Below are 18,456 nucleotides of genomic sequence, written 5' to 3'. Positions count from 1 at the left end.
TCTGCATGCCTTCTGACTGCTAGCCTGGTAACTGACATATAGTGTATGCATGCTCAGTTGCTCAGTCATGTCCAACTCTTTGTGACCCCACAGACTGTAGCCTGCCATGCTCCTCTGTCCATGGGATTTTTCCAGGCAAGAATACTGGAGCGGGTTGCCATTCCCTTCTCCTGGGCATCTTCCCAACTCTGGGAACCAACCCGGGTCTCCTGCATTGTAGGTGGATTCTTTACCACTGAGCCACTTGGGAATCCCCAACTGACATGTAGTAGGCCTTGAATGTTTATTTGTTGAAGAAATGGATGAAAGATCTCCCCAGTATTAGAAAGCCTGAAGAGCAGGGGAGAACAGACCCCGAAAGATAAAATAGGAACAGAGAGAGCCTTGAAGGACAAGCAGAAGAGGCTAGGAAGCCAGTAGAGACTCTTGAGTTGCAGGCTGAAAATGGTGACTTAGAAGGGTTACTTGGTATGCCACTACCTGCTATAAATCCTTAATTTAAAGGATTTACTGCAGCATCTTGCAGTGAATTACTGCAAGAGGTAATCACATCCTAGGACCTGAACTGTATTTTTCTTCCTGTGGGATATTATGCAATGTGGGAACTCAGTGTGGGTCTCCAAGTTTCATAGAAATATATGTTATGTTTAACTGATTATTTTGAAATATAGAAAAGCAATCATAGTAAAAAACTCTGTAAGGTGGGATCCATGACTATTTCCTGCAAAAGATCTAGCCTGCAGGAGACAGATTATTTGTTCAATGAATGAGTGAAACAATCATGCTCTTGGAAGGGCCTGAGTTCTCTAGGATCTGTTGCTAGCCATCTGTGTGATGGCTAAGAAGACCTGTAACCTGACTAGGGATCGGTTTCCTCACCTGTAGAACAGGGAGAAGGTTTAACTCACAGGGTTTTAAATGAGAGCTTATGGGGAAAATCTCTGGTACAGAGTGGATCAGTACATTTATTTCCTTCTGTTACTTTGGAGATGCTGAACCTGCCCTGACTGGGATTTCCTACTTGCCTTTCCCAAGAGCTCTAGGGCCTTAAATAGGGCATATGGCAATATTTCTTTCCCATTTTCAGTGCTTTCAATGTAAAACTGCAGGTTTTTTTAAAAATTGAAATATAGTTGGTTGATATATATATTAATTTTAGGTGTATAGTAAAGTGATTCACTCATATATTCTTTATCAGGTTATTTTCCATTATAGGTTATTATAAACTATTGACTATAGTTTTCTGTGCTATATAGTAGGTCCTTGTTGTTTATTTTATATATAGTAGTGTGTATTTATTAATCCCAAACTCCTAATGTATCTACCCCCCAGCCCCCCTCCAAGAAACACACAAAGCCTTCGAATTCTGACTCTGCAATTTACTATCTGAGCGACCTTGGGCACCCTTTTTGTGCCTCAGTTTCTTTATTTGTAAAACAGGTATAATAACAGTTGGGCTTCCCTGGTGGTACGGTGGTAAAGAATCTGCCTGCAATGCAGGAGATGTGGCAGGAGCCATGGTTCCATCCCTGGGTTGGGAAGCTCCCCTGCAGGAAATGGCAACCCATTCCAGTATTCTTGCCTGGGAAATCCTATGGACAGAGGAGCCTGGTGCACTTACATGGGGTGGAAAGAGAGTTGGATACAACTTAGCAACTAAACAACATTAACAGTATCTGCCTTATAGGAGTATTTTAAGGATTACATGAGGTGTTATACTAAGTGCTTGTACTAGTGCCTGGCACATAGGTGATGCTTAGTAAGTATTGGATGTGATGAGTCTTTAGGATTCCCTTTTTCACTCCTAATTTTGGTAACCTTTCTCCCTTTCCTCCTGTAGGCATTCTCAGTGCCTACCATCTCTTCTGGAGAAAAGGCTCACTCTGAGGTACACTTGGAGAGAAATGGGTTCAGTAGAGTCTTCCAAACAAACCAATCAAGAAACTTAAAGTGGCAATAGACAAGTAGAGGCATTAGGACACTGAAGAGAGGGGCCTTTTGCACCTGTAGCATACACGAGGCAACGATAAAGGCTGAAGCAAGAAACCAGGTGCGACCACTTTCCAGTGAATTTGGGTTGAAAAACTGCTGTTCATGTGGAAGTCCAGCAGTGCCTCAGAACTAGTCTCTGAAACATTCATCAGCTTAATCCAGTGTGCCGAGTATTCTTCCTGTTTTCATTAGCATTTTCCTACTTTGAAAAAAGTAGGTGCATTGTTCCTAGAAAGTGGAGAGTACTCAAAGAGACACTGCTTGTGTGGGAGCTGAAGCGGCTGCCATGAGGTTATGGAGAATGTCTTTCACATCTATCCCTAGCATTAGCACAGTGCCTAGCATAGTAGGAGCTCAAAAAGTGTTTGTAGAATTATCTTCAAACTTTAGTTGTCCTTCCCAAAGAAGCTTCTCTTGCCCACACGCGGCCGCAAGCAGGTCCGCTCCTAGAAATAACATTTATTCTAAGGACCTCTGCGCAGAGATTCTTGGGAAGCGGTTCCCCTCCCTCATCACCTCGTTACTCCTCCCCTCTGTAGCCTTTGAAAGAACAGGCACGCCACGTGATTCCCTCCTTTATCCCACCTCCGAAAAAAACCTGGTTGATAATGGGCAGGAGCGTAGGCCAACCATAAGACTCTACTTTCTCTTCCATCCAATAGAAAGAGGCGATAGGTACAAGGCTCGGCTTTTGTGACTTCCCCCGCCCCCTTTGAGCCCGCCCCCCCACTTCTCCTCTAAGATTCGACATTTGACAACTCGTCTGGCCAATGAGAAGTTCCTACTCTGCATGAGAAGGCTGGACCGATTGAATGATAGACGTCCCCACCTGACCAATGAAATGTCACAAGTGCGGGAGGGGTGTAGGACAGGACCAATGGCGCGGTGCCAATAACGAGCATCGGGTAAGGGCGGGACAAAACTGTTTGCTGGAGGGAGGGGAAGGCCTAGGGAACCAAGCAGCGCTGCCGCCGCCGCCGCTACAACCCGAGTTGGAGGAGGGAGAAGCCAGGAAGAAAATGGCGGCCGTGGCTGCAGAGGCGGCAGCGACTGCAGCGTCCCCCGGGGAGGGGGGCGCCGGCGAGGCCGAGCCGGAGATGGAGCCCATCCCCGGCAGCGAGGCCGGCACTGACCCCCTCCCGGTCACGGCCACTGAAGCATCTGTGCCGGACGGCGAGGCTGACGGGCAGCAGTCCTCTCCTCAGGCCGACGAACCGCCGCCGCCACCGCCGCCGGGGGAGCTCGCCCGCAGCCCGGAGGCGGCGGGGCTGGAGCTGGAGCCTGAGGAGAAGCTGCCCGCTCGAGTAGTGGAGCCGGCGACAGCCGCGCCTCAGGAAGGGCCCAGCTTGCCACCTTCTCCTGCACCGCCGCCGGAGGAGCCCCCGGCTCCCGAGGAGCGCCAGGAACCGCCGCTGCCCCAGCCAGCAGCTCCGGCTCTCGTGCCGCCGGCAGGCGGGGACTCCGCGGTGTCGCAACTGATCCCCGGCTCGGAGGTGCGGGTCACGCTGGACCACATCATTGAGGACGCGCTCGTCGTGTCGTTCCGCCTCGGGGAGAAGCTCTTCTCCGGGGTCCTCATGGATTTGTCCAAAAGGTACCGTGCCCGCCCCCAGCAGCCCCCCGGGACGTCCCGGCCCGCTCGGTCCCGGGGGAGGGAGCGAGCCCGGGCTGCCCCTCTACACCGGGCTCCCGCCTCTCAGGCGCCCCGCCGCCTGCGCCGCCCTCGGGTACCGCGCGGCGCGTGGCGCGCGCTCTGAGTGGGGCCGGCGCGCGGGGCCGCGAAGGGCCGATCCCTACCCCAGGTGGGCGCCTGGAGGCAGGTGTGCCGCCAGGTGGGAGGCGCGAGTGCTTGAGGGGCTCCCGGGTCTCACCCCCCATCCCGCCCCCAGTCCCAGCCTTCTTTCACGCCTGACACTGGCTCACCCACACCGAGTCGGGTGGGTTAATGCAAAACGCAGAAGGATTTTCGCAGAGTACGGGGTACAGGGTGGGGGACATTGCTGCGTTCTGAAATTAACCTTTAATGAGGTTGGAGAAAGGGGTGTGTGCATTGGGGTTCCGGAAAGGTTAACTGTCACTCCTTATAAAGGGAAGAGCATTTATTCAAAATGAGCCATTTGATTGTTATTCTTAATGTTAGAACTCATTCCCCCTATATAACTGTTCAATACGGAAGCACATTGGGTAATTATGATAAATTTTAAGAGAAGTTTAAAGAAGAGATGGGATTTTCGTTATTGTTTAACTTTTAATATCAAGATGATGTGGTATAAAAGTGTTCAAACACTAACTTCTAAAACTGTGGATACAATTTGAATGGTTGAGTTCCCCATAAACCTCTTTAGCACATTTTCATTTTTTACATTAAGTTGTTTTGGGGCTTTGGTTTAGACAGGTGAAGATACTGTGTTCTGAGTCTAGAATTAAGTTAACCTTTTTATTCTCTTCTTTTGCAGATATGAAGTGCAGAGACTCCCATTCATAGCTCTCCATTCTGTTTCCTGCAACAGCACACACTCTGATGGTATCTCACCTGTTTAGATATGGCTTATTTTAGTGTGTTTTACTTTTAACTGCTTGCCCTCCCATCAAGACACAAGAATCGTCCTCGTTTGGGGAAGAAATACATAATAGAAGTATGGGAAAAGATGGGAGCCTTTACCATTACTGCAAACACTTCTCAAAAATTTTTTTAGTTTTCAATTTATAAAGAATTTTGAGTTAGAACTTTTGCACTTTTGTTTTCATAAAACAGAAAGCAGAATAAGACCAGTGTGCTTTCTACTGATGTATTTATTAGCAAGACAGAATGTACGGTCAGCAGTGTGTATGCTATTGAATCAAACAGAAGTGAAGGGCAGTGATTGTGTGAGAATCTGGATTTCAAATCTGCAAAAGGAAGGTCCAAAAAGGTAAGTTGTGTCTGGAAATGGAATCCATAGTGCTTTCCTGTTTTGAGGTGCTCATTGTCCAGGTGTTTTGTTTATTTTTTAAAATTTTCTTTCATAGGAAATTGCAGTTCTATTTTACCTACAGTACTTCTAATGAACAGCAGCTTCTTTTGTAGCTCTTGTTATGAACCTTTTACATTTTAATGTTTTGAAATGAAAAGATCCTGTCATTAAAGTATTTTTTAAAAAGCCATTAAGGGAACTATATTAGCTTTTCATTCCACAAATATTTATTGAACACATTTATGTAAGGCACCCTTCTACCTATTCTGAATACTATATGTATGAGACACAATCTGACCCTCCTGGAGGCTTACATGGGAGGCATACACATTATGGAAGTGGTGAGGAAATAAGACAGTTTTTAAAATGTAGCTCTTCGAGGGATTATTGGATCAGTGATTAATTAGTTGAATATCCTTTCATAATATAATTTGGAAAAATAGATCTGCCAATGTTATTTTGTAATCTATGCTTACTTTGATTGCATACTTTTATGCAGTTTTGGGGTTAAGTGATGATCCAGGAGAGAAATCTTTACAGATTTTACCAAGACTGTGAGTATAGTCATCAGTTGCTTTAAAAATAAGTTTTTGTATCAGAAATTCCCTCGCTGTCCAGTGGGTGGGATTCTGCAGTCTCACTGCCTAGACCTGGGTTCCATCCTTGGTCTGGGAACTAGGATCGCACAAGGCCACATGACCAAAAGAGAAATAAAAATAAGTTGTTTCCTATTTGGCCATTGAGCGAAACCTTTAGGTAGAGATAACACCAGCTTCCTCTATATGGGAAAAGAATATGAAAAAAAAAAATAGACATGTGTATGTATAACTAAATCACTTTGCTCTACACCTGAAATGAACATGACACTGCAAATCAACTGTACTCCAATGTAAAAATTAAGACAGGCGCTTCCCTGTTTTGTTTTTTTTTTTGAGTACCTGTTAAGTAACAGACTTTGAACCTCATGCTTTAATCTTCGTAATTCTGGGGGTATTTTTCATTTATATGGGAGGAAATTCCGTCAATTTGGCCAGTTATTTAGCTTGTAAATGGCAAAGATTCAGATATAGTTGATCTGATTCTAAAGCCTGTGCATTTTCTAATTTCATATTAGAAAGGCAGTTGGGCTGGCAAATTTCCTGTTAAGTAGTAAGTAAAGAAGTGCATGTTTCTGAAATATATGCTTATCCTTCTGCTAATAGCTATATGGGATAATACAGAGGTTGTGTATGTTGGAACCAGGCAGATATTTTTAGTCAGCTCATAGCCATAGGAACCTGCTCTGGAGATTCCCCATTTTCATAGTTGTATGCTGGAACATAGTAAGCTCTGAGGCCTTGGTTCTTGCCTCTTCAGTGAGATATCAGAAAATAATTAACATTTGGGAGGCTACTAGGTGCATCATTGTACATGTGGTTTTCTTCCAATGGGCCAGTTAACGCTTCTGTTAATTTTTTTATTCTGACATGTGTGGCACAGAAATGTCTAAAAGAGATTGTTGGAAGAGTTGTTCATGTAGAAAGAGTTGTTCATGTCTGACCCTAGAGTACAGGATTTTATATATGTGTGGATTGATCAAGAGTCTGCTTTTTGTAAGCATTTGTTTGACATTCTTTACCTTCCTGTCATTGAATTATTTTTTGCTTTATTTTTAGAGTTATTTGATTGAAGAAGACATTTTTGAAGAGAATCTTTGTGGAAAAGGAGCAGGACACATGTAATTAAAAAAAAACCTAAAGAAAAGAAAGTGGTGCTGAATGGTACATTGATCTGGACAGAGTTTCAGGGTACATGGGTGCTGACTTCTAGCATCTGCCTCTCCAGTTAACACCTTGACTTGGAGCAAATCTCTTTGCCTGTCTGGGATTCAGTCTCTAGTCTTTATGAGGCTAATTCATTTTGACTTAAGGCAATTCACTTTACACACAAACTTTACACCTCAGTTTATAGACCTAAATAGGGTGACCAAGTGGTCTGGTTTTCCTGTACCATCCTATACAGGTAACCTGGTTTCCTGTACCTGGTTTGATTGTTATCTCCTTTCTTTATTCAGAGTAGCTTACTTTGGCAAGTAAAAAACATGGTCACCCTAAAAATGAGGATATTTGAATATCTAGTTAAAACAGATTTTGTGTAGTGAAGTATTTATTTGAAACTGAATGGCTTTAAGTTGAGGCTTGCATTATTTAGTTTATTCTAGGCCTATTCACTATTTTATCCTCAGCTCTCTTAGGTAGTTTAAATTAACCCTGTCTACTGCTGAATTCATTAGCAAAGTCTAATGACAGTAGTCTAATAACTAGCAGATAAAGTAATCAAGTAACTCCCAAATTTAGTTTGGTTTTCCTATTGTCTTTTTTCCTTAACCTTATACTTTTGAAATTTTGACTTTGGTACTTTTGTTTCTTCATTTACCATTATATAGTATTATATAATAAGCATTCCTTCAGGTTGCTAGCTAAACTGTCTTAATGCTTATTTTAGACAGAATAATCATTGGTTGTACAATATTTGTTTAATTATCTTATGGTAAATGAACATCCATGGTATTATGGTAAGTGGATGTTCCTTGCTCTGACATATATCACCTGTTAGCCAGATTTGTTTTATCATATGCACACCTCCACTGGGTTATTTTCAAGCAAATCATAAACATTTTACCATAAATATTTTGGTACAGATCTCTAAAAAGATAAGGGCTTTAAAAATTTAACTGTACTACTGTTGTATATCTGACATGGTAGTAGTTCCTTTACATCATCATATATGCAATCAGCGTCTCAAAATTAACATCTAAGTTTTGTTCAAATCAGAATTCAAGTAAAGTTTATACATTGCAATTGGTTAAGTTTCCTAAGATTTTCATCTGTAGTTCTCCTGCCATTACTTTTATTCCCTTGCAGTTGATTTGTTAATTCATAGCCTTTTTGGTAGAATTTTCCACATTTTGAGTTTCTTCCAATTGCATCCCCTTGGATGCATTTCCATAGCATTTAAAAAATAGTTCTTTTCCCTCAGGAGTAAACAGATGGGACAACTGTAGCCCCCTACAGGCCCCCCAGGGCTTTGTTTTGGGTCAGTAGAAATGATAGGATATCTCTTGCCTGCTTGCTGACTTATGGGCCTCTCCCTTAAACACACCTCCAACTTTAGTAATTCCAAACATAGAAAAGTTTAACCAGGCAAGATAACTTGCTGAGGACAAAAGCCTTCAGCCAGAGCTTCTGAACATGTAGTTTTTCAGGCTTCTCAATCTATATTCGAAACAAAAGAAGTCTTTCTGAAAGTTGTGACAGACTCTTTGCCTCACCAGGCTTCTCTGTCCGTGGGATTCTCCAGACAAGAATACTGGAGTGGGTTGCTGTTTCCTTCTCCAGGAGATCTTCCTGATCCAGGGATCGAACTCAAGTCTCCTGCTTGGCAGGCGGATTCTTTATCACTGAGCCTTTTGAAGGGACATATGAGACCTGTGTTTTCTTTCTATGAGAGGGATCTTTAAACTGTTCATTACTATTCTTCACATCTTTAAAGTTATAAAACCACGTTGAAGTCCTGAAAAATCTTTCTGATCCCAATATTTTGGGCACTGATATAAATTAAAGGCATATGCTTAAAAATTCTTGTGCATTTTAATTTTGTGGTACATACTTATTAAAGATTGTAGCTAGTTGTATTTTGGAAATGATCTTTTACAAATACTTTTGTGTGTGTGTGCAGGTTGCATTAACAAGAACAGGTGATTTCTTTAGACAACTTCATATTTCACTAAGTTCTTAAGACAGTTTATAGATTTACTTGTTTTTTTAAGGAAATATAAACCAAGACAATGATTTTTTTTCTTTACAGACATCATGAAACGTATGGTGCAATAGCCCTACTTTTGGTGGGAAAATATACAGCCATTCTGGTGAAGCAGTGAGTAGTGGTATGAGTAGCTTATACTAAGTGTCCAGGTTGAGAATTTAGGCCCTGAAGTAGTATGCTTGAATGATTGTGTTGAGTTGTGCATATTTAAAACACTTAAAAATATTTTTGATTATTCTGCTTGTATCCAAACGTGTTGATAAAGAATTTCCATAGTAAAATAGTAGAGATGAGTGCCAGTCACTTTGACCCAGGCAGCTTTAGGACAGCCACTGCTGTACTTGTGAATATATGTTGTATTGAGAGCAAGCTCTTCATTGCTGGTTGGACTGCAGTGATTTTTTTTGGAAGTGATTAATTATTGAACATTAAAAGTCTAGTTGGAATGTAAAGAATCTTGTAATATCATAGTATTTAAAATGAATTTTATGGACTAGATAACTAGATGTGTTACACACAAATTATGCCAGGCATGTTTTATTGGAGTTGGGTCTCCAATAAAATGAGGTTAAATTTCAGCTTTTTATGTGTGAATAAGACCATACTTCACTCTGTGTACTGTCTTAAAGCAAACCTGTTGATGGAACTAGGTTTAATCTTCCTAAGATCAGCTTTTCTATGGGGGACCATTAAAGAATTTGTGTTCATCTTCTCTGTTATGGCTGAGTTAATTTCACATTGATTAAAAATGAAAGATATTTTTAGTAGTTAACTTATGCCTCTGAAGTACGTCCTTGTTTCTTGATATTTATTGGTCCCATTCTAAATTCCCTCATTAGTTCAGGCACACCAGCAGAACAGAGCTTGCTTTAGTGGCAGATCATGCAGGAAAGTGGAGGTTAAAATTATACTCTGGATGGATTTAATAGAGAATGTTTTGGCTAAAATCTTTTGGGCAGTTTTTCTCAAAACAAATGTGCTTTAAGATTCCTGAGCTTCACTCCACCAATTTGTTTTTAACAAGCTGATTCTGATACAGATGATTCTTAGAGCATTATTTGGAGATAACTGACTTTGAGGGGTAGTTTTGCCAAGATAGTAGGACCATAAATTTGTTAAACCTGTTTTAAAAGTTATTGGGTAATTTGATAGGAATGTAGTTACGAAGTAAGCAATACATGGGCCACTTGGGTGGCAGATCCAGATCCTTTGTGTAGAACTGGTAATTACACTTGCAAATTGTTCCTTAAGTCTGGTTGCCCACTAGAAGTTTAAGAAGTCAATTTTTGTCTCTTTACCTTTGGACCAAGTAGCCTTAACAGAATTGTGAGTTTTTTAGCCTTTTAAAACACATAATTCCTATAATATTTGAGATCTGTTTTCTGCTTATTCCCACCATCTAAGAAGGCCTTCACTTTCATGCATTGGAGAAGGAAATGGCAGCCCACTCCAGTGTTATTGCCTGGAGAATCCCAGGGAGGGTGGAGCCTGGTGGGCTGTCATCCTTGGGGTTGCACAGAGGTGGACACAACTGAAGTGACTTCAGCAGCAGCAAGAAGGTTGCCAAGCTTTACTTTCTATAATTAACAGTAGTTACTATGTATTTCCCACTCCCATTCTAGGCACTGTGCCAGGTACTTTGTATATATTGTTTCATTTTACTCTAGGAAGTCCAATGAAGTTAAATTTTATTAATCCTCATTTCACAGATTAAGACACTAAGGCTCAGAGATTAAGTTAATTGCCTAAAACTGTAAGTGGTAGGAATTAGTAGGTGTATTGAAGACACCTTTTTGCTGATGGAATAAGATGAAGAGCTGATAGTCACAGTGGTTTGTGAGAACCACATTTTGTGATTTGAATAGGAAAGCACTGAGGAATTGAGGAACCTTTTTTTTTTTTTTAAGTCTTTATTGGATTTGTTACAATATTGCTTCTGTTTTACATTTTGGTGTTTTGGCTAAGAGGCATATGGGATCTTAACTTCTCAAGGAGGGATCGAACCTCCCTGCCCTGCATTAGAAGGCGAAGTCTTAACCACTGGACCATGAGGGAAGTCCTCGAGAATGCATTTTTGAATGACATACAATTTTTTAAGATTTACAAACAGCCCTGTTCTAATTCTAATACATTTAACTATTTTTTCCTGTTACCGTTTAGCTTACAATTTTGGTGGGGAGTTACCCTGGTAGGTAGAAAAGGCAGAGTGCTCTGTTCTCACTCCACCAAAAGTAGCTGCTTGACTTTAAAATGTGAACTGCTTTTCAGTTAGTTCAATGTAGTGAACTCTTTGGGGCATTTTTGAAACTGGGGTTTCTTCTTCATATATGGTCCTAGGTCTTAAATGTTTTGCCTTGGTTGGCCTGGTCCTGGCAACAGTGGAGTCCACTTCATGGGAGGAATCACAAAATGTCAGATTGGAAGCTTGTTGAGCACAAGATCAGCATTGACTAAGTGCTGGATGATTGAATTGGAAAAGACTTTAAAGACTAACCTATAGTAAGTTGTTCGACAACCTGTTTGTGGTAAAATAGAAATAGTGAAATTAATTGATTAGTTGCTTTTTAAAAGTCTCTCCATTGAGAAATAACTTAGACCTCTGTGTGGTAGAGCCTATTGGATATAATACAGAAGAAATAACAGAAGTACATAGAAATCATAATGGAAACAGTACTTAAGACTATGTATTGGTGTCTTAGAGCCAGGACCAAGGGAATTCTTTCCAAGTGTTTGAAAACTCTGATTAGTATTTATGTTGATAATTAAGATTCGTTTATACCAGTGTTCATTTTCAAGTATCTTTCTCTAAGTGATGTTGTACAAAAGTGAAGTCAAGATTTGTCGGCTCTTAAAAATATTTTGCCACTTCATGGTCATTATCATTTTCTTGGATGGTTATTTTAAAAGAAGAATTTACTGTTAGGGAGTTAAATAATTTGAATACTATATAGATGTTGTGACCATTTTTGCTTTGAAAAAGATTGAAGTGTGTTTTCTCTATAGTTCCCATATTTCCAGAATATCCAGGTAAGTAGTTTTTAGAGCAGCAGTTACCAGCCTTTTTGGCACCAGAGACTGGTTTCACAGAACACAGTTTTTCCATGAACCGGGGTAGGGGGGTGGTTGCAGGATAATTCAAGTGCATTACATTTCTTGTGCACTTGATTCTATTGTTATTATATCAGCTCCACGGGAGATCATCAGGCATTAGATCCCAGAGGTTGGGGATCCCTATTTCAGAGGATTAGTTGAAGGTATATGAGTGGGAGCTTAAACTCTAAATTATTCACAATTAACCTCTTTCTTTTCCTCCAAAAACTGTATTTATGAAAGGGAATTACACAGACTTTATAGAAGATGGAGTAGATTCTTAGAGTTACAGAGATGTTCTCTTAAAACTTATGCAACCTGCCCGTGCTCCCCACCCCCAGTTAATTTTTCCTGGCATTCTTGTTCATAATATGTGGATGTTTTGTTTTTATGTTGCTAAAGTCATCTTCCCTCCCTCCTCACTCACTTGGGTACCCACAGTCCCTGCAGATTGCGTTTATAATACTTGGGGCTTTTAATTAAAAATATCCATTCACTCAGTTAACCAAATTGAATATATTTTTTAAATATTTATTTACTTACTTAGGCTAGGCTGCACAGGTTCCCAACCAGGGATCTTAGTTCCCCAACCTGGGATCAAACCCATGCCCCCTTCAGTTGAATGCAGAATCTTAACAACTAGACCACCAGGAAAGTCCCAGATATGTATTAATTTTACTATAGTAATAGTTACCATATATTATGCCTACTATGCAGTAATTACATATACTCTTAATTAATCTTGACAATTCTATCAAGTTACTTCAATTCCAATATTGAAAAAACTCTGAAACCAATTTTCTATTAAATTTTTTGGTGGCAAAACCTAACTTGACTGAAATTATATGAGGATATTACGTATTTATCCCATTTAACGTGAAGTTGTTTCATTTCACGACTGAACTAGTAATATGCTTGATGAATCAGTGCTTATTACCTTTTGAAAGCTGGGAAAACTCTGAGGCCTGTCCATCTCCATGGGGTTCAGGAAACAGTATGTGGGCCTGTCAGCTCCTCCACTCCCTTAGAGGTGAGAAGAGGGGTTAAGTAGCTTGATGAACTGAGGGGGAGCAGTAGTAGTTGTGGTTAGGATTATGATTTTGGGGGCAACTGCCTGGATTTGTATCTTGGCTGTACTGCTCACTAGCTGTGTGATCTTGGGAGTGTCATTACACTCTGTGCTTTAGTTTTTCTTTCTTTCTTTTGTTTTTTTTTTTGTGTGTGTGCTTTAGTTTTTCATCAGCTACACATTATGATCATTAATCAGTTGGTGTAAATAATTTGGAACAGTGCCTGGCACAAAGTAAGTACAGTATAGTTGTTAACTATTCATAGTTTTATGAAGTAGCTATTAAGTGGCAGAACTAAATGACAGCAGCTGTTACAGTCATTTAAATAAGTTTTCTTGAATAGCCACCCAACTTAATGCATTGTGGCCCACAGTATAATCTGCATCTTCAAATAACTTGAAAAAGTCTATAAGCTTCAAGTAATATTGGTGAAGTATAACTTTCCAGTTTTAATAAGGAAGGATGACATTTATATTTTATGAAGGAGTGAGATAACTAGGAGTTTTCATGATGTATAATGAGGGATGTGTCTCAATTTTTTCTTCCCAATAACCCCTTGGGGCAGATGGATTTTGAGGGAATTATGGGCTTTGTCATGAAGAGAAAGTTACAGTGTCACTTGGGAAATTTAGTCCTGCTTCTTACATGCTTCTAAAACATAATTGAAAAGGGCTCACTTTTGATGAAGACAAACTTCAAATTTAGGGAAAGGAAGGTGTTTTGTGTTCTTTTTACTTATTAAATGGTGGGATGAGACTAGAACAGCTGAACTTTTTAACAAGTGATTTGTACTTTTGGCCTCATCACTATGTAATCAGAAGCCTTCACTGACCTTGTCTTTTTAGGAGACTTGTATTCTTCATCAGTCACACTCTTACCTAACCCTCCCTCATACACATGCTCCTCAACATGTCCTCTTTTTCCACCGTATGGACTATCTGTATTTTATTGCTTGCATAAGCCTCTGAACTGTCTTCTATGGAAGGGGTGTCAGTTTGCTGACGGTAATTCCTGTGCTGCATCTTTTCACCTGTTGACTTTTTACTGTACCTGCTCAGTTTTTTGCTTTTTTAAAACTAACTTTAATTGGTTACCAACATTCAAAAACAGGCAACCACTCTGCCACTCCTGTTTTGCTCTCATTGAATCTCCTTGGGCCCTTCCAGGTGTAGTCTACTGCAAGGCTCACTACCTAGTCACTAATCCTCCCTCAGTGCTTTCTTTCCCTCTGATCTAGAACCTTTCTTTAGCAGCGACTCTTGCATTCTGTCTCACTTACTATAGTTGACTGTAGGGCTGGGGATTAGTTTTGTACTATCTGACTAATTAGTACTTGTATTTGAATAGATTCTGTGCTTAGCGGTACTTGAGGTGAGTTTGTGGGCATTTATGCTTAAGGAGAACAATATTTCTTTTTTACATATTTTCTTTGGAAGTTTTAATTTTTTTCCTCCTTTTCTTGTCTGTGCTACAGCATGTAGAGTCTTAGTTCCCCAACTAGGGATCGAACCTGTGCCCCCTGCAGTGATGCATGGAGTTTTAACCACTAGACCGCCAGGGAAGTCCCTGCTTGAAAGTTTTGATGGAACTGAGGTGTAAACTAAATTTAAGATTATACTTTTTAGAATAATTTTTAAACTTTGAAATAATTTCAAAATAGAGAACTTAAACTCTTTTATCTAGCTGCACTGATTTTTAACATTTTGCCACATTTACTTTATCATTCATTATATAAACATGTTTTTCTCTTGAACTGTTTGAGAGTAGATTGCATGCATCATTCTCCCTTACCTCTTAATATTTGAGCATTTATTTCCTAAGAGCAAAGATATTTTCATACATAATCACAGCATAGTTTTCAAATTCAGGAAATGTTGATAAGAGAATCTTCATCTGTTTTGTAGCTCATGTTTCATTACTTTATTAATTTTCCCAAAAATGTCCTTTAAAACTTTTTTCTTGAGTAAATGTACTGCATTTAGTTGCAGTATAATAGAGAATGTAGGAAATGGGGACTGCCCTCCCTCTAGTTGTCTGTCGCTTGCCCATCAGAGGCTCAGGGCACCACGTCTGCGGGCACGTGCCCTCCCTGTGATGTTCTCTTTGAGTCTACTCGGGTCAGGGTGTTGTCCTGTCACCTCCATCATAATTACTGTTTCCCCTGCAGTAATAATTCCTTTATCACCATGGAAATATACTGCTGCTCATCATACTTGCCCCTCTTCAGTAGACAATTAAAAACAATTTAACTGTGGTAAAAACATAAAATATACTCTTTAAGTGTATGTAGTTCAGCAGTGTTAAGTACATTCATATTGTTGTGAAGCAGATCTTCAGAACTTTTTATCTTACAAAACTAAAACTTTGTACCCATTACGTAACTCCTGTGAATTTGACTACTATAAGTGGAATCATACTGTCTTTTGTGATGGACTTATTTCACCTAGCATAATGTTTTCAAGGATAATACGTGTTGTAGCATGTGACAGGATTTCTTTCTTAAGTCTGAGTAATAACTGCATTGTATGTCTATCCATTTGTAAGTTAATAGGTATTTGGTTTGTTTCCATCATTAGCCTGTGGTGAATGCTGCTATGTATGTGTGTGTGTGCAAATCACTTTGAGAACCCTTTCCTTTTTTTTTTTTTTTTTCGGTTATTGGCTAAATACTCAGAAGTGGATGTGCTGGCTTGTATTTTAAATTTTTTGAGGCATAGATGTACATTGTATTTTATTTTTATAAAATTTTCTATTGTACGTAGCTGACTATTGAACTAATTTCATTTGACCTAACAACCAATCTTGCAGAGATGCAGTGTGAACCAAAATCAGCTCGCTTATGATTGAACCTATTGGTAATTTAGGGATGTTCTGAAAACATCTGCTTGAAATGAGTACCTCTGGATATTTTAAAAAATGGGTTAATTGCATATAATTTTTTCCTACTGTAGATTTTTACACGAGAAAAGAGTTTTGAGAGAGAAAGGATTCCCTTTGTCTTTCTTTCATACACTTGATTGGAGGGAGGTTTGGTCCAAATGGGACACTGGAGTCTGTCTCAACTAACTTGCCTGAACTTCTTTACTGAGCATTTGTTTCACATCTACATTGGCTGAAGATTGTTTTTCATAGTGATTTTCTCTTGCTTTGACACAAAGTACCTATTAAGCCCTAGTATTGCCCTCAGAATTTTGATACTCATTACTCCTAGATTAAGATGATTGCTAGTTTTAAACTAGTTCTGAACTAGATTCACAGGAATCTGCAGAAGTAGGGCAGGGAGGTATCCTGTCTACTTTATATCCAAAAGCTATTTTTAATTAAGCCATAATGCCTGAATAATTTTTCTTTAGAAGATTTGAGTACTAAACATTGGAAATGGATAAGAGTTAGAATGAGTTGTTGCTAATGTGTTAATAAATATCCTCGTGCTGCACAAAGAAGGGGAGGGGAAAGAGGAGAGATGGTTTGAATCTTTCTACTCAACTCTTGAAGTATTTGTAAAAAGTTCTTTTGGAAAAAGCTCATGCAAGGGATACTAGTCCGCTATCTTCCTCTCCACTGATCATTAAAATCTTCCTCTGCTGAGGTCACTCTTTGAGCATTCACATGGGACATAAATATCTTCACCTTAGAAAAAGGTAAAGCAGATATACTTGCTAAAAATTCAGATCCTGTGTTCCACCCTAGGAGAGTCTTCACATTCAGTCTGGGGCAGGGCTTAAAAATCTCCCTTTTCAAGCACCGTTGAGTGGTGGTGTGTTATAGATTTCCCCAACTGTTTTTGAGAAATTAGCTTTTAGGGTTTTTAGGAGACCATAGTTTTGTTGCTACTTTATATTCTTATTAAGGTTACAGTTTCATAAGTCATTGGCTTTCACACTTGAGCATAGTAACATATATTTTATCTGTGACCCCTGTATATACACATATACATGAGACAGATGCACTGCAGTTAAATATATTTACACTTAAAAAAAAATTTAAATCATAGACATGACTCACAAAATTGATTTTGCAACCAGCCTTTCCACACTCAGTTTGAAAACAGCCATGGTATTAAGTGTTGTTCCTGGAACTGTAACCAAAATGATCACTAAGATGGAGTAGGACATTGATGCCCTTTTCCTCTTAATTTATTGTTCTGGTTCTTTTTGAAAGTTTTGTTATCAGTTAAAAAATATTTGCCAATCCACTACCCACAATTACTAGTTAGGCTTCTTTCTTTTTTTTTTCTCTTTTTTGGCCTGCAATTTCCATTATCATTATACAATTAAGTGCCTCCCTATGTTATTAAAAATATGTAATACTTGTATTATATATGCATAAGAAGAAAGACAAAAAATCTAGTGGGAAAACTAATGTTCTTATTAAAAACTCCATGAAGGTGGACATATCAGATTTCACAGCTTATTTGATATAAACAGCTTTAAAGTAATTGGCCAAATGATACATAAGAGATATAGAAAGGATCTGAAACTCAAGTAAATTATTAGTTGAAAGTAAGATCAAATTACTTGAAAAATGGTTAACATTTATTGACCTATTAACCTCCCTGATATCTCTAAGGTAGGAAATAGTGCTATTCTCTTTTATACAAGCAAAAACTGAATTTAGAGGGGTTTAGTACTGCTTGAGAATACAAAATTGTTAAAAAAAAAAAAAAGAAAACAAACTAAGATGATTGCAGTTTAGTTATCCCTAATGAAAGGAAGAAAATTTGTTCTTTTCTCAAATATGGAAATAAGTGAAAGTATAATGGGACAGAATGATGGCTTCTTATACAGATTAGGGAATTCTGTTGTTAATACAAATAGTGGTCTCACCTCATTAAGTTTTTTATGTATCTCCAGAATAAAACACAAAAATACTTTGCCTTCCTGTCATCTTGAAAGAGTGTTGAGCACTTACGTATAAGGCCAAATACTCAAAGTACGTTGCGATTAAGTACTCAGGAATCAAACACTTGGATACAAAATGCTATACTGGAGTAGAAAGCTACTTAAAAAAAAAATTTTTTTTTTTTTTTTTGTATTGAAGTGTACAGTTGAAAGCTAATTTTGCAAAGTCTGACATAGTGAGGAATTTGTTCTCCCTTTGTGGATTAGCACAGACCCAAACTTGTCCCACCCTAGGTAAAGAAGGCTTTCCTCTTCCTCTGTGGCTTATATTTGCTAAAAGTTGCTGGTTTGTCATAGTCAAGCTAACAAAAGACTTCAGGAAGAAAACCACTCAGGCCTTGGAACCAAATATCCTGGTGTTGGCTCTTCCTGTATCCCTGCCCAAGTTTAGGTATCTGTAGCCCTAAGAACTCAATCTAAAGATTTCTTTCCAATGAAGAATTCAGTACATTTTCAGGGACATAAGGATGGTTTAGAGGATGTGAGAACCGAGACTCATCCATTCTCCAGAAAAACAGATCTATAAAAACATTTGCATCTAATAAGGTCAGGGGTTTACCTGACTATTTGAAGCCAGTTCTTGGGTTCTGCGCACTTTTGCTTTATTTTACTCAATTAGTGCTTAAAATTAGCATGTTAACATGT

At 39.2% G+C, this 18,456-nt stretch overlaps 1 protein-coding gene across 10 annotated transcripts in view; it reads left to right on the top strand.

The window, feature by feature from the left end:
- The first annotated feature begins 2,931 nt into the window (after positions 1 to 2,931).
- The window catches only part of PWWP2A (PWWP domain containing 2A), a 39,483-nt gene continuing 23,958 nt past the window's right edge, over positions 2,932 to 18,456 (top strand). For 7 of the 10 annotated variants that reach the window (XR_010660941.1, XR_010660939.1, XR_010660940.1 and 4 more), the window contains exon 1: positions 2,932 to 3,586. Coding sequence is in view for 5 of the 10 variants with exons in the window: in XM_065919021.1 (XP_065775093.1) it covers positions 3,012 to 3,586 (575 nt within the window). In the remaining 5 variants the exon portion in view is untranslated. Of the gene's footprint in view, positions 3,587 to 4,597; positions 4,905 to 6,630; positions 8,872 to 11,087; positions 11,250 to 18,456 lie in introns of those variants that run through there. The other 3 variants (XM_065919023.1, XM_065919024.1, XM_065919020.1) reach the window with 3 other exon arrangements.

This window comes from Muntiacus reevesi, chromosome 1, assembly GCF_963930625.1.
Source record: "Muntiacus reevesi chromosome 1, mMunRee1.1, whole genome shotgun sequence".
NCBI classification, from domain to species: Eukaryota; Metazoa; Chordata; class Mammalia; order Artiodactyla; family Cervidae; genus Muntiacus; species Muntiacus reevesi.
The sequence above is the reverse complement of the archived record's forward strand: the minus strand, read 5'-3'. Positions and strand labels throughout refer to the sequence as shown.